The sequence below is a fragment of the Pezoporus occidentalis genome, unplaced genomic scaffold, assembly GCF_034315485.1.
Source record: "Pezoporus occidentalis ecotype Australia unplaced genomic scaffold, CSIRO_AGI_Poc_V1 ctg164, whole genome shotgun sequence".
Lineage (NCBI taxonomy): Eukaryota > Metazoa > Chordata > Aves > Psittaciformes > Psittacidae > Pezoporus > Pezoporus occidentalis.
This window is the reverse complement of record NW_026913466.1, coordinates 2127453-2152117: the sequence shown is the minus strand read 5'-3', so window position 1 is coordinate 2152117 and position 24665 is coordinate 2127453. Positions and strand designations below refer to the sequence as shown.

At 37.6% G+C, this 24665-nt stretch overlaps 2 protein-coding genes across 6 annotated transcripts in view; one reads left to right on the top strand and one right to left on the bottom strand.

Moving 5' to 3' along the window:
• The first annotated feature begins 824 nt into the window (after positions 1 to 824).
• On the top strand, positions 825 to 6891 carry TMED5 (transmembrane p24 trafficking protein 5). The gene is made up of 4 exons (XM_062613172.1): positions 825 to 1070; positions 3249 to 3346; positions 4000 to 4183; positions 6591 to 6891. Exons 1-4 carry the CDS (start codon positions 894 to 896, stop codon positions 6807 to 6809), a joined length of 678 nt encoding a protein of 225 aa, XP_062469156.1. The 5' UTR covers positions 825 to 893; the 3' UTR covers positions 6810 to 6891.
• A 7102-nt stretch (positions 6892 to 13993) lies between these two features.
• Positions 13994 to 24665, bottom strand: part of MTF2 (metal response element binding transcription factor 2) — a 34320-nt gene continuing 23648 nt past the window's right edge. For 4 of the 5 annotated variants that reach the window (XM_062613205.1, XM_062613201.1, XM_062613204.1 and 1 more), the window contains 7 exons: positions 23725 to 23848; positions 20595 to 20662; positions 20048 to 20218; positions 19318 to 19426; positions 19074 to 19132; positions 18831 to 18935; positions 15303 to 16927 (listed from right to left, as the gene is read on the bottom strand). In XM_062613205.1, coding sequence (XP_062469189.1) covers positions 16573 to 16927; positions 18831 to 18935; positions 19074 to 19132; positions 19318 to 19426; positions 20048 to 20218; positions 20595 to 20662; positions 23725 to 23848 — 991 coding nt within the window. In that variant the 3' untranslated portion in view covers positions 15303 to 16572. Of the gene's footprint in view, positions 14953 to 15302; positions 16928 to 18830; positions 18936 to 19073; positions 19133 to 19317; positions 19427 to 20047; positions 20219 to 20594; positions 20663 to 23724; positions 23849 to 24665 lie in introns of those variants that run through there. The other variant, XM_062613202.1, reaches the window with a different exon arrangement.

Here is a 24665-nt window from a genome sequence, read left to right as displayed (position 1 = left end):
CCTGCTATACATTGGTTGTCAAAGATCCCTTGTACAACACACCTTAATTACTTCAGAAGCCCCGTGCAGCTGGCAGGGTGACTGAAAACGTGACAGCATACACAATCACACACTCATAGAACAGTTTGGGTTGGAAAGGACCTCCAAAGCTCATCTAGTCCAATCAGCTGCAATGAGCAGGGATATCTTCAACTAGATCAGGTTGCCCAGAACCACATCCAGCCTGTCTCCAGGGATGGCACATAGACAAAAAATTTGCCTTGCCATTCAATAACCAGCGAAATTAAAGATCAGAGCAGCGAGGACTTCATAGAAGAGACACGGTGAGCTGCTCAGCTGGGGTGTGTCGAGACAACACGACACGCGTCCTCACCGCAGAATATGACCTAGTAAACCGGGCTTGATACGGGAAACGAACTCAGATGACGCACAGAAACCAATGCTGGCCTTTTCCCAGCAGCGCGGGGGTCCCTCCGCCGCCAGGCCGCGCAGACCGGCACCCGGCACGGCGGCGATCCCACCTCGGGAAGACCCAGATCGCTGAGGCCCAGCACTGCGCTCCCTGCCTCGGCGCTCTGCAGAGGACCAAAGAGACGGGAGAAGCGAAAAGGGGCTACCCCTCAGCTGTCAGCACCGATCCCTCCCTCACCGGAGCCCGCAAGGCCCAAGCCTCAGCCCGCTTCAAACACCGCGGGCTCCATCAGCCCAGTCCCGCCTCCCAGCCGGGCCCGTACCGCACATGCGTAACCCACTACTTCATCTCACGCTACCGCCGCGTTCCTGCGCCGCGGTGCACTGTGGGCAGGCGGCTGCGATTGGTGGAGCTCCCCGAGGGGCCGGGCCAGGTCAGGCCCTCGCTCCGCCACGGCGGGTGTTCTCCGCACGCCGTCGGGATGGGGCTGCGGCTCTTGGTGCCGCTCGGGTGCTTGGCGCTGCTCCTACCGGCGCCCGGTGTCGCCGAGTTCAGCCCGTCCCTGGACAGCGACTTCACCTTCACGCTGCCCGCCGGCCGCAAGGAGTGCTTCTACCAGCCCATGCGCAAGGAGGCCTCGCTGGAGCTCGAGTATCAGGTCAGGCAGGGCGGCTGCAGGGACGCCCCGGGCGGGCGAGCGAGGGGCCTTACCGCACGGCAGGGCTGACGGGAGACGGGCGGGGCGGTTCGGTTGCCGGTTCCTTCTGACAGAGGCTCGTCCCTGCTCTCCCGGGGGCCGCGCACCCCTCGCCCGGGGCCGCGGCCGGATTCGCCGGCTCCATCCCGGTGCCATTCCCGATCAGCGGCCCCGAGCAGGATGTGCGCCGTGCCTGCGGTGCCGCCGGCCCTGTGTAGCGCTGAAAGACCCGTGCTGGAATTACACGGTAGCGAAAGCTCTGCCTTTGTGGTGGGGGGAAACCCTCCCAACGTTTACAGCCTATTTATAATTATTCTAAATAGATCACTTCTTTACAAGATTTCAAGTTGCCATTCCTTTAAAACGGGAATAAATGTAGGAATGTAATGGCCCTGGCCTTGCGTAGTAGTTCTAAAGCTTAAACAAAATTGTTGCTGATGTGCAGACCCTTTACTTGCCTATCTTTGTGTTGATAAAACACTTTATCTCAGTGATGCAAGGTTTTTGGAAACAGCCTCATTTAACTATACTAACGTTAAGGTCTTGATGCCCTTCTTGGGAAGAGCAGAGTTCCCCAGATACTCTGTGAGTGTTCTCGTCTCTTTAATTCCTTAAAATAGACTTCTCAATAGAGCAGGCATAGACAGGGAAGCTGCAGTGACTATTTTCCTGGCCTAGTATTGTGCCTTAGAATTGGCTGGGATCTGTCTCTTACCCCATCACATTTTCCCCTTTTCTGCCTCCCAGCTAAAACTACAAAGCTGAAATTGCTGATTATTTTGTAGCAGAACTGAGCAAGAATGAAAGATTGAGGTGTTCAAGTTCTGTTCAGAGCCCAGTCTAAGCAAAAAGGAAACTTATTTGGGATCAATAACATAGGAGTTTATTTTAGGGAGAACAAATGTGTGTAACAGTGAATTTATTTCTACTTGGGCATAAATTTCTCACCACTACTGCTAACAGTAAGGATTCATCTATTTATTTGAATGTTTAGAAAAGGACCTCTGTATGATACTGAAAATAATTGATTTCGTGCTTAATTATCCTGAGTTATGCTAAATCATAGAAGTGCTTAATGTGGGATGCAGGTCAAAGACATAATGCAGTAAACTATGGTGATAGGAAGCTTTGTTCTGGATATTTAGATTGTATCATAGCCCTAAAGACATATCACTATATATGGGTTTTAATTAGGTCAGCTCTTAGCTACTCATGTTGTCCTTTCTCTTTTTCTTGGTAAGTCTCCAATGTCACTACGCTGGTCTAAACTTTGCCCTAAATTTCAGCAGAAGCAGATTGCTGTACTCAAATAGCTCACTGGAAAACAAGTGAACACAAAAAATCTCCTAGCATGGACCCAAGTCATAAAATCATCCCACTCTGACCCCCTTACAGTTCCTACCTTCCCTGTAGAAAATTTCTACAACACAACAGATGTGGTGATACAACTGTAGTCAGTTAAAGCAGCACAGCTTTGTTGTACTGTACACACTTATTGTGAGCTTAGGAAGCTAAATGCCTTCAATTCCTTCTGCCTTTGGGAAATGAGAATGCCCTTGGAGAATTCAGCCCTTGAATCTGATTAGAAGGTAAGGTGACCTGTGGTACAGTTTTGAGTGGCATAGGAAGTCTAGTACTGTCTTCTACACTGCTAATTCACACAACAGAAAGATCTTGGGGATGAGGCTGCATAGCTTGTGTTCTTGTACAAATATATGTGTGCATAAACATGACAGACTTTTGTTACAAGGTTTCCAACATAAAACTAGCTCTGGCACTTACCCATTGATCATGTGTGTCATAGAAATGCTAGATTTGGCCATCGGCTGGTGTTCTTACAGGTTGTTTGCCCTGCCCAATGATAAAATTGTACACAGTATTAAAAACTAATAGGGAAAGGGTCAATAGCAGCTCAGCATGATTGGTCATGTTTAGTTTAAGATTTTAAATGCTTAAAATGCTTTTGGGTTGAACCAGTTTATAATCTGTTTCAAATTAGCTTGGTGTGAACTCATGCTGACAGATTCAGCTTTTGGATTCTTCCTGTATCTGTTCTCTTTCCTGAAAATGTTACCATCAGCAATGCAAAAGCAATTGCACTGGTTGGAAGTGGTTTTGTTTTTTTTTTTTGATTCACAGGTTCTAGATGGAGCAGGATTAGATGTTGATTTTCACTTACTGTCTCCAAAGGGTGAAACTCTAGTTTTTGATGAAAGAAAATCAGATGGAGTTCACACGTAAGTTTAACATCTACAAATTAGAAGTGTTATATAAAGTACTTTTCTGGTTTCTTTAGCAGATGTAACTAAACCGAAGGTTGAATACTTTTTATTCCTTAGTATGATGAAAGACTTTCTAATAGGAAATGCTTTTTACATGGATCTTACCATAAAGTGAAAGGTATTTTTGGTTTAATGATCGTTCTTAAAGGTCAGCAAACAAAAATAGTTACTGTGGAGTTGAAAAAGGTATCCACATGTAATATCAAAAGATCTTATGAGTCATATAAATAATAAGTGGAAATGTTCCCCATTTTTCCAGCACTTTTATCAAGATAGGTAGTAATCGCTCTAATTGTACTATCAACTATAAGAATTCCTCTCATAATACAACTTTTTTGTAATGAGTAGCAATGACTCAAAATTCCAATAAAGTAAAATGAAAGTAAACTTCTCCGTAACTTCAAGCCTTTAGAGTAAGCATGATTGTTATGCTGTGCCTGTGCAATCTGTAATGCGTCTCTGAGTCCTTCTTTTTGTATAAAGAAGCATAATTTAGTTATTTCTAAGCAGACGACTGCCACTCTTTAAGAGGAAAGTCTGCTTACAAAACTTGCTTTTTCAGGACCAGAACAAAAAGCATAGTTAATGACATTTGCTTATATACACAGGGTGGAAACAGAAGATGGGGATTATATGTTCTGTTTTGACAACACATTCAGTACCATTTCTGAAAAGGTGATTTTCTTTGAACTGATCCTGGACAACATGGGAGAAGACGGAGAAGATCAGGAAGACTGGAAGAAGGATGTCACAGGCACAGATCTCCTAGATATGAAATTGGAAGACATTCTGGTTAGTATTTAATCTTTTTAATTCTTTTGAGCATGAGCATTTGGAAAAAAACCCTCAGTATCATTTAGCTGTGCTGCCTTGGTCTGGTGCATCATTCCAGTTCTATATATTGCTTTTACTGATACATCAAGTCTAACACCATGGGTCTCTTGTTTCCACAGAGAAGAAACTGCCTAGCTCTCAAACTCGCTCTGTTTCCAATTTAAGTTTCTTCTTACGTGTCGTGGTTTAAAAGTGACACTACTGCTAAAATGGGACATTTGTCTCTATCAGCAACAAAATGAATACTTGTATTAAAGTATTGCTTAATGCCAGTGATACACAGTTGAAATCACTGCACGGATTTTTATTAATGTTTGAAAATAAAATACTGTGTTAGCCTCTTCTTCCCATCTTTGCAGAAATACTCCAACCACATATTGAATACTTCAATATATCTTCATATAATATAATCTTCAATAATTTATGTATTACTTCACTAGTCTTTTTTACCCTTAAAATGTTATTTCCTCTCTTCATAATAATAAACAGGACAGCAGTTAATCTGTACTACACTGCAGGTTCACCTTTGCAAGCATTCCATCCATGATAAAGTTTGTTTAAACTGCGTGCTGACCCTGTTTGATGTAGGATGAAGACTACTGCCAAGTCAAAACTTTATTTCCTTTCATGATCATTAAATGTTGAGATTACTTTAGAAGAGCATTACGTGGTTTTCCTGTACCACTGTTCTTAGTGCTTGACAGAATGCAAATTGTGTGTTCATTGCTACAGCCAATAGGTATCATAAAAACAAAACAAACTAAAAATAAGACCAGCCACGCACAAAACCTAAGCCAACATCCACGAACACTGAATACACTCGTATAAAGAATGCCATTTTATGTATTCTAGTTATTGCAATAAAGAAAATGCAGATTCTGAAACAATAATAAGATCTTCTATAGGCATACAATAAACTTTCAAATAGTTCAAACAGCACCTGGAAACCTAGCCTGAACTTCTTTAAGACTGGCAATCAAGACAATTAGAAAGACTTAGAGGGGAAATTGTGAAGAAAATACTTCTCACTCATCACAAGCAATACTTGAGTGATTTTGATAGCTTGACATACTTGATAACAAGATACGTTTGAATGGATTTTTTTGTGTACATACTGGTGTATCTTTCAGAAGAAAAAGAACTGCAGAACCTAATCTTTGAGAGCTTTGCAGATCTTATGAAGTAGGTAATTTCTGTAAAGTTCACAGTAGTACTTGATGCCATTGTTTACTTATTACTTCACTTGCAAGTTCCGTGAGGAACTTACATAAACACTTTGGAGTTGAACTTTTTAAAGATAAACAACGTATTTGCTGGGGAAAATGGAGAACTGTGTCTTACTTTTAAAGCTCTTTTATGGTGTTGATATTCCTTATTGTGTAACACATGAACTTTACTATTGCAAGATTATTTGGCTTCCAAAAAATAGCTCTTTTGAAATACTTGTTAAATATTCAATGGAGAAAATGTTCATGGAGTAAATATTATTGCTGGATTTAACTTTTTTTTAAAACTTGTAGCCTCCTGTTATTGCACACATTACTTTTCTCACAAACAGTTATTTGAGGGCCCCATAATTATATCAAGAATGTAAATCAGCACTTGGTGAGATCAGCTTTTAGGTTATGACTGTCTATAATGTTACAGATGAAATTTTAACAAATCATAGGACCAGGCATTTCCTTTTTAAGGAGCGGATATTGAGCTGCTATTATTATGGCCAGGGTGTTCATGTACTTCTTCCAGTTCCTGAGACACACTGAGTGTGCTTTATAGCACCCTCCAATTGTCCTATTCAGAATTTATTGTCAAAATTCTGCTTTAGTATTGAAGCTGAAACGGCAGTTTACAACCACTACACTGAAGCATAAAAAGATGGGAATATTATTGTAGTTCTTTTCTTCCGCTACAGCTACAGTCTAGATGGTAGTCTGCATTACAAAGTACCTTCATTTGATTATCACGTAGAAAAAAAGACATTTGTCTGCTGCTACATGACTTGTTGTGAGACTAGTTCTACAGAGATTGCTGCTTTTTGCTTGCCTTAAATACCTGGAACCACAGTTCTCCAAGATATGTGGAATATTAAAAAACTGGTTTTAGGTTTAATTTCTCTCTCCCCTCTCTTGGCTATAGAAGGGAAAACCCAAACTAATATAGAACCTTAATGCTGTGTTAATGAAACCTTTTTAGGTGATATACAACAAATTAATGAGGTATTTCAATGTGAAAGTGACTGTCATCTTGGATAAAATTGAATTACAGATTGTAACACAATGTTAATATTTTTATGTGTTGCAAGCAACACATTTAATTCATGTGGTTTGGGGTTTTTTGTTCTAAGTACTCTTTTGTTACTTACCAGGAATCCATCAACAGTGTCAAAGCCAGACTAAGCAAAAGTGTCCAGATTCAGACCCTGCTCAGAGCATTTGAGGCTCGGGACCGGAATATACAAGAAAGCAACTTTGACAGAGTGAATTTCTGGTCCATGGTCAACTTGGGTGTAATGGTGGTGGTATCAGCTGTTCAGGTTTACATGCTGAAAAGTCTCTTTGAAGACAAAAGGAAAAGTAGAACTTAATATTCAGTATGATCATAACAATATAACAGGTATGGGGGGAGAGGGGCAGAAAAAAACTACTACAGTGAAGAACAACAACAAACATGACCTTTCAGATTCTTTTGAACAGGCAGTAGACATCTGGTTTTCAAATCACATTGGGCTTTTTTGGCTGGGGGGCGGTGGTCATCTTGTTTGGGTTTCGGTTTGTTTTTTTTTGTGTGTGTTTTTTGTGTTTTTACCATAAACAGAAGGCCTTGCCCCACATTCTTCCATTTTTCCAAGTGCTACTATTTTGTTTTTCTTGTAGGATTTGTTCATGATTGTGAACAACTAACTTATGCATAACATGGTGAATATGGAAAAGTAATGTTAAATAAGGTTTGTGGCAGGGACACAAGAGTCATCAGAGGGATGGAGCACCTCTCCTGTGAGGAAAGAGAGAGTTGGGGTTGTAGAACCTGGAGAGGACTCCAGAAAGACCTTATTGTGGCCTTGATGAGTTCTTAAAAGGGACCTGTAAGAAAGAGTGGGAAAGACTTTTTATCAGGACAAGGGGTGATGATTTTAAACTATAAGAAGGGAGATTCAGGCTGGATGTGGGGAAAAACTCTTTTACAATGAGGGTGGTAAAGCACTGGCACAGGTTGCCCAGAGAGGTGGTGGGTGCTCCGTCCCTGGGAGACATTCAAGGGCAGGCTGGATATGGTTCTGGGCAACCTGCTCTAGTTGAAGATTTCCCTGCTCATTGCAGGGGGGTTGTACTGGATGAGCTTTGAAGGTCTCCCAAGCCCAAATCTTCTGTGATTCTATAATACTGCCACTTTTTCCATATTCATGTAAAACTTTTTAAATGGTAACTTAAACATGGGTTTATTTGCTGTTAAACTTTGAATGAATTTACGTATGTGCCTAAGTGTTTACAGGACTGGGGCCCACTGGAGTAGTCTGTTGTTACTATGATTTATCTTGATTTATGTGTTTTTAAAAATGTTCAGCTTCTGTTGAATGGCATCATGGAGAAACACCGGGCTAACAGTGCAAGAACAAAATGAGAACTCTTTTTATACACAGATTACTAACACCAGCACTTTAAAGAAGCACCATCAATGTGAACTTGAGTCAGTGTTGGAAAGAATTGGACAAAATAGGTGTAATTCCTGTTCATAGATCTTTCTGTCTTCAGTTGTACAAGCCTGTTTCCATTTTTGGCTGTTATATGAGATTCAAGAGGCAGGTGTTATGGTACAAAAACACACACACACACACTGAAGTGTGGTTTGCAAACTCTTAGTTGTTGTCATGTAATAGATAATTTTCAAGAAATTATTTCTCATATTATTCTTTCCCTTTAATAAAGGGGGCTGTGTGTCACAATATGTGGAAAGATTAACATTCTTTTTTGTAATCGCAAATCCCTCTTATTTGCCAGTTTATTTTTTATCGTCTACTACATCTGTGACTAATGGAGCAATTAATTGGGAGACTTACATAGGCATGAAAACAGAAAGCTGTTGCCCTAACCTTTCCCTTTTTGCTTACCTTCAGAAGTCTTTGAGCTATGTATATACACTCAGTTCATATGGGCAGTGTTTCTCACATCTAGCTATTTATTTAAGTCACAAAATACATGAACAGTTAAGTATGGGCTTCAAAATTCATAATCAGCAGAATATGGAGAATTAGTTAATAAAGGCAAAGCTGTCCTCAAATCAGTAATTTTTAATTTCTAGATAAAGTGGTTGTTACAGGGTACAGAAAATTTTTGCCAAAACCCCTGGCGTGAGATTTAAGTCAGTCATTTCCACAGTGCACCAAGTTGCTCAGACTTCTTCTATTTCCTCACAAAAGTGTTTTTCAGAAACACTTTCTTGAACACTTTAAGAAGTGTGTTATTACATTGTGCCTGTTGTTGGGTCATCTGGATACAAACAGCAGAATTGCAACTTTGATACTTTGTTAGCAAAAATTAAGGAGATAAAACAGGATCAATAAATGCATGAAAACACATTTTGTTCAAATGAAGCAGATGCTAGCAAGGGCTACAGTACACAGAAACAGCACTCGGACCATGGGCCCTAGCAATAATATTTCTAAATAGTTTTTATAAGCAAAAGTATTATTCCTTACAGGACATGTTACAGAGGGCTCTGAAGGTGGTTGCGCGCCTTTTCTTTTTGCAAAGCTATGTCCAAAATAGTACTGTTTCCCTTTAGGGTTCTGCATATCTTCTTTTTCCACATGATGCAATCTATTCTAAACTGCCTGGAACTGGAAAGCTTCTTTCTATGGTCAGGGCAAAGCCTAGGAAAAAAAATTCTTTTCTGATAGTGGCAAATAATACTCTTCTGCCATTTCCCTGTACATCTCCCATTACCAGTAGGCCACATGTACCTACATCAGGGTGTAAGCCAAAGCTCACTGAAGTCAACTGCCAGGTCTCTTCAGGACAGACAAACAAGATCCTTAGGTCTCTGCCCCTTTAGATAGAAGAGATTTATCTTTGGTTGTATTACCATGTGTCTGATGCTACACACTATCTACAAAATGCTGAACCAGCTCTGCAAAGCTGTGACTAAGACTCCTACCTCTTATCTGTTAGATTCTAGATTTCAGCTTAGACTTCCAACAGAGGAACTCTGCCAAGTTTCCCAAAGGCACCTCAAGGGATTAGGTTCCCCAGCTGCTCTGCTGTGCCTCTGATAGTGGTTAAATATCCAGCAGCAAAATAGTATGTTGTATTAACTGAAGATGCTCATGAATGCTGGCTTCTCTGTCTCAAGACAGAACTGCAGCAGCTTCTTAAATTACAAAATGCAGTTTCTGGTAGAAGGAAAATAACACAATAATTGTCACCAGAGTTCCTCTGGAAGAAATCATTATTTTACAACCAAGAGCTCTGATTGTATCTTTTCCCCCCATGCAAGGTTCATTATAGAAAATGAAACAGAATAAATTTAACTATGCTTTAACTTTGGCAGCTGGAATACGTTTATCATAGGTGAAGGATTTGGCATTTGGACTTGTAGATAACCAAGATTTTATTTGGCTTTGGAAGAACAGATTGCTTTTGATAGTATAAAATTTACAAAGAATATAAATCTACTTTTTTTCATAATGGACTTTTTATTCAGAAGTAAATGTTTTAAGACCTGCAGATGTTGAATAAAAATGTGCAAAACCAATTTTAATTGATTTTCAATAAATTAACTTGAAACCTGCATTTGTGTTCTTAATTTTATAATCAAGGAAGAAAGCTTTATTTATGAATGCTGATACCGAGGTAACAAAAGCTTTAACAATGCACCTTTCTCATTTAGGATGGTGAGGCACTGGCACAGGTTGCTCAAAGAAGTAAATGCTCCATCCCTGTCAGCATTCAAGCCCAGGCTGGACAGAGCCTTAAGCAACATGGTCTAGCATTCAGGTGTCCCTGCCTAGGGGTGATCTTAAGGTCCTTTCCAGTCCAAACCATTCTGTGATTCTCTCTCATGCAGTGTTTAAATTGTGTTCTTATTCAGTGTAGCCCAAAATCAACTTCAGCAATGGAAATAACTTAAGATTTGCATAGGTGTCAGGTCAGAATTATACCAACCTCTTATCTTTGTAATAGAGCACACTGAGTTTTGAAGCTCTCAGATGCATGTCACATATGAGCCTTGGATTCCCCCCCCCAAATATTTGTACCTTAATACTTACACTCCATATCGCACCTGGAGTTCATTACACACACAAGAACAGCGCAAGTGCCAGTTATGCAGGCAACTTCAAGAATAATTCTAGGAAGAACAGTAGGTATTGTCTTGCGCAAAATTATAGCAGGGGTCAGTATTACTACTGAGACTAGTGAAGACTCAGTAGTATTACTGAATTTCTGCTTTCCAAGAAGAGACAGCAAGACCAAAGGCTAGCCTAAATCAAGATGCCTTAGTATTAAATCAACACCCATGACTTTGGGAAAATGTTTGTCTAGTTGAGCATTACACATTATTAACTAAAACAAGTCCCAAGTTTCTCACTTCAGAAAAACAGTGGGAGGAAACACCTCAAGGAATAGATAATGGGAATTTGCAAGGTTGTGATAGCTCAGAAAGACAGCAGCAAATAGTCATTTGAATTCAAAATACACTTTAGAGTACTCTAACCCAATGACCATCTGTTCTCACAAACCATTTTTAGAAAGCATATTACAGAAGGCACTTAGTCTTGATCAGTTGTTCTGACTTATGTGCATGTTTGTGCATTTACAATTAACAACACTGCATTGGTCATGTGAATTTCGGAAAGTATTCTTCAACAGCAAAAATCAGCTGACATCTAGTGATCTGTTGAGTACTTCCATTAATACATACATTTTCTTCCTCTAAACAATTTCACAATGTTAAGTACTTCCATTTCTCATTAGGTATCGTCATTAAAATCAAACATGTAGAGAAAAATGAAAGGGAAGCAGGAAAGCAGTATCACAGATTATTAAGGTGTAGCAATCAAGAAACCCAATACTAGTTATTAATATACAATAATTTCACATTATTCATAAGCATATACACAAGATCCTGAGATGGAAAGCTGAACATTTTGGGGCAGTTTTTTCAGTTTAGTCAAGTGCTACACAAGACAAATTCGATCTTGTTTATCACTTCACAAGACTCTCAATAAACCTGGCCTCTCCGGAAGCCTGCTAACCGCATTGTTCAAATAACGAAACAGGAACTTCCTCTTTGTACTGTGTTTGAACTGATGAAGTAAATAATTAAACTACTACAGTACAACATTGTGTTGCCAGATCAGACAGTTAATAGTAGAAGGAACAGTGGTTTGACTCAAAAAGGTATGTGTTCAGTGAAAATAATCAAAAGCGCTTTTGGACACAGCCATCCAAAATGCAGTTCCCTTAACTGGTCTCTTGAAGCACACACCATGAAAAATAACACCTTCTGCCTTCACTTCTTCCTGTAGACTAGCACAAGTCCCTTGCATCTCAGTGCAGTGCAGCACTTCCTTGTCGTAGCTCTGCTTGTTTTTCAGGTTGCAGCACTCTCCTCAGTCTATGACTATGTAGTACAGTGGTAAGATCACCTTACTAAACATTTTATTCAACCAGCCACAGCAATTACACATTTTTCCTCTCTAAGTATTTTTAAAATAAATATTTCCATAGCAATTTGTCCTAAAGATTCAGTATCTTCAACAGTTAAAAAAGGTAATCTGAAACCATGTAGTCTGCTGAGCTGTATCCGATGTCTTTATAAACTAACAATTCCTGTGCGTTCCCTCATTTTAAAGAGGAATTCTCTTGAGACTTTAATTGTAAAACTTGCCACTTTTGGTGCAGACATGAGACAAACAATTCTTAGTTACTGCTAAGAAATGGCTTATGTTACGCCCTTCCCTCTTCCATGCTTTCCCCCTGCTCCAGCAGTATTGTATCACAGAAACTCGCTATTCACACTGGAGGAATGATGAGATGAGCAAGCATTGTACTTGTAAATTGTTGCAGAAATGAGCAGAAGCTCTATGCCTTATTGTATGAATCTGTTGTCAAAACCAACAGTTTAAGGTAACTAAAACAGTAGTAAAATTATTAAAATAAGAAATTTATAAATGGTAGTAAACACACCTGCACTGCTGAAGTTTCAGCAGAAGCATCCGAGTTACATCATCTTCTCTCATGCTATCAATAGCTATAATTAGTAAGACTTGGAACCCATACAGCTCACAAGTCCCTTTTCTTCCCTTAGCATGTACCAAGTTTATAGAAACAAGATACCTTTCTTCACTCTCCACCTAATACCTACAAAATTAGAAGAGAAGTTTGTAAGTACAGCACAGTGCAAACAGAAATATTTTTAGAGCATTTATGTACAGTCTATCTTCATTTCAACATTACATTAAAGGACCAGGTATTAAACAACTAATTAAGGTAATTTTTCTATTATGCTGGAGGATTTCAGGGAATAGTAAAAACCAAAGATACCCATGACTGTTCATGAAAAAAAATTAAAAAATATCAATCCTGTTCCTAACAGTTAATGAGACAACTCTTGATTGCATTCTCCAGAGAGACATGAAAAAGGCAGACCCAGACACACACCACCACCCCCAAAGCCCTAATTATGCTTCAGGTATTACTCATGTTGCCTCTCCTGAAATCATTTTTCCCAGTCACTTCTCTCCCACAGGAGGACACCACAAGACTGGGAATAAGGAAGCAAGCTTCGTCACCAAGTGGCCAAATAAACAGGAGTTCCCAAACTAACACTTCAGCACTTACCTGTGCAGGTGTGCACCTATAATACTGGGCTCATTACCACAAGCAGAGAAGAAAAAGCATGGGAGGAAAGAAGGCATGAGCTGAATTAGCAGTTCCCAATTATTTTAAAGTGTCCAAAGACACATGTGTATTCAGCCATCAGCTTAAATTCAGCATTGGCCAAACCCAATTTACCATCCTAAATCCTCTTCTCCATCTCTAGAAAATATTTTCTGCTATCATACCCTTAACTGCAGTGTTACTTTGCATTCAGGCAGATGGGAACTAGAGAAATGATGCTATTTAAAGCCTGAAAATTACCTGCATAGCATTTGCAAGATTCATCCTCTTCCCTCTGTGCACAGAACTGATAATCCTGTCCAGTTTGTCCTTATCACTGTGTTTTGACTACTGCTCCGGCTCCAGCCTTGACATGTTCCATCTCAATTCACCAGTTTCCTTTTAAAATATAATACTAAAGATCACTTTAGTAGGACATTACAAAGACATACCCATTTTTGTTTACCCACTTATCTTTTCCCCTACTCCCTGAACTGCTTGTCTGCACCTTCAAGGCCTCTTATTTGTCTTCATGTTTAATCGAAATACTGACCTTCATTTCCCACACCAAGCTGAGACACTTTTCAAAATTCCTTTATAATCTTACTCAAAATGCCTGTTATGCATAGAAAAGCAGATTTTATTCAAAATTCCTCTTGAAGTTTTTGTTGAGAACAACGGTTTGACAAGTAGCTTCCCATGACAATTATTTTACATTTCTGACCAGTCATGTACTATTTCTTTGCTGTCATGCTCATGTAATGCCTACATTGTTAGAATGGCCTCAAGAGAGATTTCACCTTCCTAAATACTACAGCAATACGAATAATACACGATGGAAAAATATTAAATCTGATACACATAGAAATGGTTCTAAATCAGTGACCACAGCAAGGTTGAATTACATATATTTACACACATGCATACACATAATGATCAAGTCATACCAAAATGAAACTATTACATACAGCAACATTTGTATTTTTCCTTTAGAGACTCCATTACTACATGCAGTGAAATTCACATACAATGAGAAAGGCATTTGTAGGTGTGCTTTAATCGCTACTCTAGCTGTATCTTCATCAACACTATTGCAGCATTTCCCAATACATGACCTCTTGTAGCCAAGCATCCCTCAACCGTAAGTGGAACACTAGTTAGTGTTTGTGTGCAGGGCAAGTGCCTCCAGGACAGCAACAGCAAAGTTAGAGAAACAACAGATGGGAGGATGCCACCAAGTACATACTTCACAAGAATACAGAATCAAAACTCGTTCTTCTCTCTCAAAAAATACACACATTTAATGTCGGTCTTTTAATTCTAAGAAAAAAGCAATTCCAAAAATACAAACTGAACATCAGAGTCAAGTCAACCACCATAAAATGAAACAACATTCACAATAGTTAAGTCTACGGACAGCTTATTGACAGCTTATATGACAAATATTTTCTCCCCCTTCACTAAAGTCCCCAAGTACATTCCAATATTTATCTTTAAATGAAGCTTTACGAAAAAATACTGCTGGTGTTCAGTTAGAATTAAAGGACTTGGATAAAGTGAAACAATAGAGACAGGTACAGATGGTGTGGGTAAAGTTACAAAGGCTTTACAGTTGCATTATCCCAAGATACAAACATTCAAAAATTAACATGAAGTTGCTGTGTTATCAAAATATTGCAGCTATAGGCAAGGCAACATTAAATTAATAGCTGAGGGTGTGAGAAAAAAAACACACATTTTAGTGAAGGTAAACAGAAGTGGCAGTTTTTAATTAGCGTTTTTATAAAGCTACTATTACCTGGCCAGCCATAAGCCAAGCACAGGATAAAAAGCTTTCTCTGCTTCCTTTGGCTATAAGGTGACAGGGGAAAAATAAAATAAAAGGAAAATAAAGGGGGGGGGAAACAAGTATTTAAAAAAAAAAATTCACCTTTTCAAGATGTTCAAGATGAGCAGAAAAAGAAAGTCAAATAATCAAGTACAGGAGTAAGTACTAACCCAAGCAGTACACTTTAAAACACTTTGTCATTTGTAAATGTTACATTGTTTTAGTTTGGTGGCAAACCCTAAGCTAGTAAGAAAACTAACCTTATGCAGTACACTGAGTAACCACCGAAGTAAAAGTATTCTTCTGTTTACTCTTTGGCTAAAACCCCCTCAAAAGTAGCAGACAAAGAAAATGCCCAATACTGGCAAGAGACTTTTCTTTTAAACAAGTAAAATCAACTTATCTATTTAAAACTTGGTGCATTTCATAAGAACAAAAGAGGTAATGTTGTAATAAAATCAGTAACGTTACTTCAAATGGCAACAAACTGTTTGTTGACCCTGTGCAATAATACACTTTGCTCATATTACATTTATGAAAATACGACTGTTTCTACAGATATGTAGGAATCTGGTGTGCGACTGCTGTCAACTTAGTTTATAACTGGGACACAGAATTTACAATCAGAGTGCCACAAGAACTTCCAAATTGTTACTTCTAGCGGAGTTAATTTCAAAATGTTCAGATCCTGCATTATTTAACAGTTAATTCACATGGAAAACAATGGCACATATAACCTAGAGCATATGAACATCAATGACTGCACCCATTGCCAGAACACACTGCACTGGTTTGACACTTTTCCTTAGTACATAGAAAGCAACAGCACCCAATAAGCCTGAGAAGAAATGCTGCTGTGTAAATACTGGCAACTATTCCTGAAAAAAGAATTATGGGATGTATTCTCAGAAGCTGCCCGATCCCATAATTTGTATTGCATAGGTCACAATCACACATATATACTCACACACACAAGTATGTGTGCGCTTATATACACATGTATATATGCACACACATGCACGCACACACACATACACACAAAGAATATATTAAGAAGACAATGAAGTCTGGTCACAGAGCAATTTACAGGCTCAATATATTTTTCTTTTTTTTCTTTTTTTTTCTTTTTTTTTTTTTACACTTTGAAAGAAAACTTCAGTATTTTACAGTCATCAGTAGGCATTATATACACTGCACTTATGAAATCTAGAAAGTATTGAAATAGAAATACATTTCTGCAAACATTTGGGTAAGAAAACAAACCGAAATTTCTCAAAATTTGTGCTATCTACATAGTATTTTCTCTAAATCACAATAACTGTATCCATGGAATGTTCTCTAGAAAACTTTTTTCTTTTTTTTTTTAAACACCATGCACATTTTTAAGCAATTGCAACCCAAAATATCCCAACCTAAAACAATCTAACAATGTTTAGATTAAAAAATTTAAGTTTCAGATCAGATTTTAAAAAGATAAGTCTTTATCACAAGAGCTGTAATGGTAACAATTACATGTTAAGGCTAAACTGGTTTTGTTTTGTTTTTTTCAGAAACACATTTAAAGACACGTTTCTCTCGAGGCTCTGCATTATGAACTGTACTTACATATGACAGTGCAGTGAACATAATGTTCAGTCCTACAGTCAGGATGCAGTTGCTCCTTCCCACTCCACAAGATACTGCACCTTTCCATCAAGTGTCACCCGACGAGCCAAAATACGGTATTTCTCCCCACAAGCTATTCTACCTGCTGCACCAAAATAGCTAGTAATCGAGTTCTTCAGATGATTGAGCTGTAACTCCTGATCTGCTAAGTTGTTAAGTATCTCTGTATTGAGTTCATCATACTGGTAATCTTCCTTGCTCTCATCATCTTTTACAATTTCTGAGTTTTGAGTCTGGAGAGCTTTCCGTGGAAAGCGACCTCTTCTTCTCAAATGTGGTATTGCAGCAGGCCAAGTTCTTCCTGTACGAGTCCTTTTTCTCGAGTCAGATAAACTATTGAACAAGCAAAAAAGAAATCACAGCATTAACTCTAAAAAACTTTTGTAAATTGTATGTTTTGTCATCAGTTATTTCTATGCAACCCATAACTTTTTCTTGTCTATTTTTCACTAATAAAAATAGATGTTGCCTACAGATAGATGACTATAAGTATGGCACTTGCAAAATAAGAGTGATTTACAGAAGGTAAAATGTACTAATGTAACAAAACATTGTAGCCAAATGTTTTCAAGCTGAATTTCTCTCAGTTCAAACTCTGAAATATGAACAAAGATATTATAACAATCTATTTTACATCACTACTTTCTAGAGCATACATGACTTTCTAAAGGTTTATTACACATGGCCAGAAAAGTATGTATATCCAAAACTCAGATTTACGTCTGGTAATGAAAAAAGGAAGCTGCTGACAATATGCAAGAATAAGCCATCACCCAAATATTAAAGTGTCCAAGATATAAATACTTATGTAAAAAAAACCTCTATAATTTATGCATACTAAAACTTACTTGATAAAGTCCTAAATTAACTGGTATTTGAACTTTAATGTTCAAGACCACTATGTAACACACTAAGGAAAAAAAAAGCACATCTTTTAACATGAAAAACAGAACTTCAAATTTGCATATTTTTAACTTTTAAAAGAATGGAATAAAGGGCAGAAATACAAAACAGTGACTACTACTAAAGTAAGTCCGCAGGTAGCAATTTCAGAAGTCCTAAAGTTAAACAAGAGGATTTGAAGATGGACTGTTTGTAGCAGTAATGTACACAAAAACGAATCATGAGCGCCCTTGACAGCACAAAACAGAGAAGACAATAAGTAGACTGAGGATCCATGTATCTCAATAAAAGACAAATTTGTGTTTCCTGAACTTGAGAGGGAAAAGTTTAAGTAACAATTTATTTCCAGAAAAGTCAATTGTAGTTAATAATTTATTTATGAAGACTGTGCCAAAAATTTTTCATGATCTGTGGACTGTAGTAAAATTGCAGCATACTTACTGTTCTTTAACACCAATACACAAACATACAAAAACAACAGCTGCTAAAATTAATTATGGGTATGCATCAGCTCTTTTGTGGCTTTTATTAGAAGGCTAAACTCAGGAAGCATTTATGGAGTTTAATTCTTTTCAGTAAATCTAATTTAACAACAACAAAACAGTAGTGAGTGAGCACAAAAACCTCACCCTGTGCATGGTAAGTAGAACTAGTAAAAACTAGTTTTTTGTCCCATTTACTTAGATTTCCTTGTGCAACTCATAGCTCTATCCAGTCTCCATTGCCCATTACTCCAAATCTCAGTGAGTCACCACATCCTCAATGTTATACCCCTTTGCAATATCCTCAGTTCTTCTTTATTTATTCTCCCACGAGTTCTGCAGTACCCTTACCTCCATCTCACATCTACTACAGCTGTCTCATAAGCTTAAGTCAACCTCCCACCTTATCTTCTACAGTTCTTGTGCTAAAGCTTCAACAAAAAAGAAAACAAGGGCAAAAAACACCACCAAAAAATAGCACTGGCAATGCCCAGGCCACAGACGATTAGAAAATTTCCTGCCTTTCTGTGAACGGGGGTTGCTGGTTTGGGCCTCTCTCATCCAAGCATCTATCTTCATGGAACTACCTGCATCAGATTTCATGAAAGTTAGCCAAAAGATTCAGAATGGACTGGAAGTATAACAAAACCTCAGGTTTTAAGCCACCTGATGTAGAACATTACATATAATACATCAGCCAAGGTATCTTTTAGGATCCCTGCAACTTCTGTTTATTAAGGGTGCAGTATGGCTGAGCCAATTGTTTTCCATCCCTCTTTCAGAAAGTTCTACTGAAATTAATATATTGCAAATATTGATCTTTAGAGCACAGAGAGTAATGGAATAACTACCTATAATGTCTGGAAATGCTAGATGAGGTAGTTTCTTTCATACTGGCAGCACCTGTGGATTCCACATCTGAGGTATTGGATGAATGTGCAGTTCCATCAGATTTCCTGAGATGCACGATAACAGAGTTGCCATGTAATGAAAATAAGATAGTAAAAACTGAGCTGACATTTCAGAAGCAAACAGATAAATTACATGATATTATAATACAGTATTTTTTAGGGGGTTTGGGTTTTTTAATTTACCCAACAGTGCAGGGTAATTCCAAGGTTGGGTTCTCTATCACTGGAACTGGTTCACTATCCTAAGGGGGGAAAAGAAAACAAAGAAAAAGTACTTCAAATGTAATGTAACTGCTGTATCAACTTTGTTTGAGGGCAAATGGGGAAATACCATGATTCACATTAACTGGTTACGGTTTTCCTCAAAAATTATAATCCAGTTACAGGGAAAAGTGGAATGGGCAAGGGAGAATATCCAAAACCTTACCAGAGGAGACGACTCTGGAGTCTTGTGTATCATTTTTCTTGTATAGGGACCAGGTGGACGACCTACTGACTTTTTCTTCCCCTTTCTTTCTATACCATTACTTAATTCCCTAGAAGAAAATTGATATTTTGTTCTGCATTACTGAAGATCATCTAAAGTTAATTTTTTTTTTGTTTGGCAATGAATACATGATTAGATTTCTATGCACTAAGAGGTCATTCTGATAAATAAAATTTGTCAGGTACAAAGCTACACATTTTTGCTTCTAGAATAACATTAACAGATACAAGATCTTTCTAGTGACATTACTGATTTCCCAGCATTGAAGAGGAATGAACCAGAGTTAGGTGTTGCTTATTCACAGGATCACACTTGATAAAAAAAGAGGGCACACTCACTAACACAAGTTACAACTTGACATCATACTTCCTATCTAGAATTTTATTTAGATTACTGCATAAAAGCTCCTGAAATGCAAGAGACTCTATTTGCTAAATGACAGCAAACTTGGATATTTCCTATTGTTCTTGCTACTACATATTTGCTTGGTTTGGTAATAGAAAGCTAATAAAATTTCCTTAAAGACCTTTTTCTCACAAATAGCCCATCTCTAGAGTTACTTTAAAATAAATACATTCTACAATGTAAAGGTCCTTCTTGTAGGCCCCAGAAATATAACCGAAGTAGCCCGATTTACCACAACATTGCTAGAATGACTGCGTCATTTTACCTCACATCAGGGATTGGCTTAGATGATTTTCTGCCCTTAATTTTGAACTCATGAGAAGTTCCTTCTGGTTCTTTCTCAGCCTTTAAAGCAGCATTTGGTGGCACAGGAGGAACACGAATTCTCAAGCCAAACAAGTGTTTCTTTTTCTTTATTTCTTTTCCAGACATAAACCTAGATGATTTTAAATTAATTGTTAAAATTCTGACCCCAGAGAAAGCAACTTTTATAGTAAAAGTATACATAGAAAACAAAACTATACACGTGAGACTATTCATTCTAATGTTATTTTATCCCTCTCTTTCCACTAACACAATCCTCACTTTCACATACATGACAGGATGTGAAGTGGAAAGAGTGGAAGTTGAAACAATTTTCTCATTATCTGGGTTACACTCAAATAGTTAGGTTACAGTTTGAAACAGAAACAGTATTTAAAATTTCACGAGTTATCTCCAGGCAAACTGATTATCAGATAGACTGAGCACTGTAATCTACACCAGCTTAAACAGGCAAGCCACATTCAAAACAAAAAGTAACAATAACTTACATGGTCTTGTAATCATTCAATGCCTCCAGTACATGCTCATATCTTTCAGATTTTGGTGTATCTGCCAGCTGTGAAGTATTAAGAAATCATTTAACCTATCAAATTCTTTAGTAATAGAAAGATTGCAGTTACTTTGTGTCACTGTAACTACAGAACTGGATGTGAAGTACATCTATGAAGTACTAGCTGTAGAAACCACCAAACCCCAAAGGATACTAATCATTATCCCATACATCGTAACCTACACCCACAGAACTGATGTCAGCATCAAGGCCAAAGAATTTGGGTTTTACTTGTACAAAGTGCAGGAAAAATGTCTCAAGGAATTTTAGTTTACTGAAAGAACGTAATACTAGCTTGCTCTCCCAAAACTGCTAACAAGAACTCTTCTGTGGCATTATATGTCCAAATTAATTGAGATTGCAAACAGAATATAACTATTACTGACACTTAAGTTATTTTATTGGTGATCATTTTAACCAAATCTTGTCACAGGATCCAATTCCCATTTTTGCCAACATCAGTCAATGAGATACAAAAAAGGGATAAGGCCCAGAAAAGTTAAAGTATAGGGAAAGAAAGAAAAAAAAAAAAAACCCAACCAAACAGTAAATCCATTTCATGCCCCTTTTGCTCAGACCCGTTCTTACACCAAAGCCTGAAGTCCCTATCAAGCTACCAAAACACTGGAGTCTTCTCTCTGAAAAACGGCATATATAAGAATTAAAGACACAGCAGAGCAAGTATGGTGGTGACTCTGAAGAATTAGACACAACATTTATGTAATCGAATTTAAAATAAGATTATTTTTATGTTTAGACAGCTATTTTTAAATTCCAATGAAGGTACCATATTTCCAGTCACCACACAAAATGTTCCAGAACTTATATCCAATTGGCTCTGCAGTAAGTTTATCTTTGAGTTCTACAGTTTGTAAGTTTTACTATTAGTATAAATACAACACAGCAGACTGTACAACATTTGCAGCTCAAAAAAAAAAAACAACCCCAAACCCACCACCTTCAAGTACTTCCAAAAAACCACAATTCTGACTATTTCAGACAGAAGTGCTCGAAGGATTGAATGTGCTAACAGCTAAATCAATGAGTAAATATAAAAGCCAACCTTTTAGCCCAATCTGGGCCAAGATTCACCACCTACCTGACTAACAAAGTTGAGTTATTCAACCAACTTCAGCCAAAGAAATTAAGAACTGTTTTCACACATCTTTACCATAGGCATTCAGTACAATCCATCCCTATCCAAAGGTCTTGCATCTCTGCAGCACTTAACTATAGAAAACTGCCATGTTTCTTGCATCCTAAATAACAAGATGCTAAACAATTGACTCAGGAGTTCTGATAATTCCACCACTTATTCCTATCTGACTATGGCTAAAATACTTTTCCTCTTAATCAATTATAAGCAGCTAGAGAAAGAAACCGAGGTGTCATTTCTAACAGTGACAAGTTCGGAGTATTAAAAAAAAAAAACCAAAAAAACCAAAACCTTAAAACCATTATATTGTAGGTATTAATTTTACAACTAATTTGTTTAATGAACAAACTAGGTGAACCAAAGTAGTAAAGTACATTTCCCTCCGATCTCTCAAAACAATTTTTCCCAACTTACTGAGTGATATTTAAAATCTTTTCAGAATAAAGTCTTGAAGATTTCCTCAACTCAGTGTTTATGTAATTATTCCAAAATCTACCCCCTTCAGAAATGAATCTTCAGACTTAAAAGTAGTTTCCTTTAAGGTGTAGAAATATCAATTAAAGAACTGAGCGTATCACTTAAAGAGGTGAGTTTCCTTGTCTACCCTCTCCTTCCTCCCCTCCCTTAATTATGTGGTTTTCACATAGCTTGAGCGTGGACTGATTGAGAGCATAAAGGGAAAGAGCAGCACAATGAGGACTGTAGCCTTTCAATTTCTTCAAAATGGCATATGTGCTCCAAGTCAACAGCAGCTAGATAGCTCCATTCACCACCACCATAGCTGCTCTGACCACCATTCTGACATGAAATTTTATGAAATCCAGAGTAAATTTTTGTATGTGAAATAAGAACACATTAGTGTCTTCTACATTTACCTCAACACTAAGAAACTGTAGTCAAAATTAAACACTGCTTATGTAATTGCCAGACTGTAGACAGCCAAGACAGCCAGAACATCTCATTCTATTGAAAGGATGATATGAGAACTGCATTTTGTTCAGCCTTTTTTTAGTTAAACCTTGAGACTTGATAGGACCAAGAACACACATTTGATTTCTTAAATTGTGTCTGCTAGTAGAAATGGATTACAAATGTATGAATTTTCCTGAGAAGTATAAAAGTGGGATGCACTCATAAGAAAATTTGAGCCCAGTTCTATGCCTCCTGCATTTAACTTCACAACACTAAATTTCCATGCACAAAGTGCATACTCTACTAAGCAGCTTGGCAATTTGAATTTAGACATAAATTTTGCATGCAAACTTGAATGCAGAAACAACTACCTATACTGTTCCTCTTTGTTAAATATGAAGTCAGTCTGCTTGAAGAAACAGATTTCCTTTAATGCTAAAATAACTGCACAGTAAATCAAATAGCTGGAGAAACAACTAATATAGTAGTGATTGAAAAACAAAAGATGCCTTGACAAGTAGCAGAATCAGACTGGAAAAGGATCCAGATAATCTTCAGAGCTGGACACAAACTGATTACCCCCATACTTGGAAGAGCGAGAAAAGAGGAAATTAGATGTTCATGTACAATATTTTGTTATGTGTTACACCTTCAAAACAGATTTCCTGGTCTTTGCACAAAACTATCCAAGAAGTAGGAATTATATGTGTGTATATATATATATATGCGCAATTAGGTTGTCAAGTATTAAGTTACCATTCAAATAATAAAATAATTTACATGGATCATTTTAGAAATTTTACAGCACATAAAAAGCACACAGTACTTAAAATCATTCTATTTCTGAGAGAAAATTAAAGATTATCTCCTCATTATTTGGGATTACTAGATTGATAATAAAGGATTCAACATCCAGAATGAAAAAGTTCATAGGTCACTAACATTCAGGACATATATATTGCACTGTGAGGAAAACCAAGAAAGTATTCCAATGACTTACCTCACCAGGATGCAATCTATCCCAGTTTTCATTAATGTAGGCCATGAGTTCAAGCTCTGAGTCAAAGTATTTCTTCTTATGAATAACACTTAGGTTGTAAAGGCATAGATGTGCTATATCTACCCTAGAGTTCAGAAATATTGGAATAAAAGACAGGAATAAAGACTCTTTTTCTTCCAACTGCTTTTCTTTTGAAAATTTCTTAGAGAAGATACTAGCATGATATAGACAGAGGAACACAAAGCACAACTTAAACACTCAATACAGGGAACAACATTATGAAATTTCCTGTCATTTCTCTTCAAGTGATTCATTCTGCTTTGAATCTTACTTTAATCTCTGCCTCATCTCACTGTGATCATGTTTTTTTAAACTCCAAAACTGGTTTAAACCACAAGATAGTTAAGTAAGTCCAAATTTATACTTGAATCTATAGATTCTGAGCTCATGCAAGTATTCTGGTGAATTAGCATTTAACAAGTTATTTCCACCATGTATTTGTTAGCATATATATCCACAAGACTGAGTATAATTTGTAATACGGGTTAGTTCAAAGATTTCAAACTACAATTAACCATTAAGTCTCATCGGGGAAACTATTATGTGTACAGATGTGTACTCCAGTAATCATTACATTTGGCTTATCTGACGTTAGGATCCTAAGACTGCAAAAAAGATTTTGTTCAGATCTCAGTCTTCACATATACAAGTGAGTAGTTGCTCACTACTTCACTGAACCATCCCAGGAATAAACCCAAAAGCATGCAATTGTAATATATCTCTACATTTAAGGATTAACTTAGAAGAAAAGATGTCCCTGTTAGTACAAGCAGTAAGAGCAACTCAGGAAACAACAAGACATCAAGTGGATTTCCTTTTTTGCAAGGAGGACCAAAACACCAAAGAGAAATTCAGAGCATGTATTAAATTCCTGGTTTTAA

Bases quoted from the DNA above. Each gene is read 5' to 3' on its own strand.
- TMED5 (XM_062613172.1), top strand. From the start codon at position 894: ATGGGGCTGCGGCTCTTGGTGCCGCTCGGGTGCTTGGCGCTGCTCCTA. The intron at 3,347-3,999 runs GTAAGTTTAACA...TTATATACACAG, and splicing joins AAATCAGATGGAGTTCACAC to GGTGGAAACAGAAGATGGGG. The intron at 4,184-6,590 runs GTTAGTATTTAA...GTTACTTACCAG, and splicing joins TGAAATTGGAAGACATTCTG to GAATCCATCAACAGTGTCAA.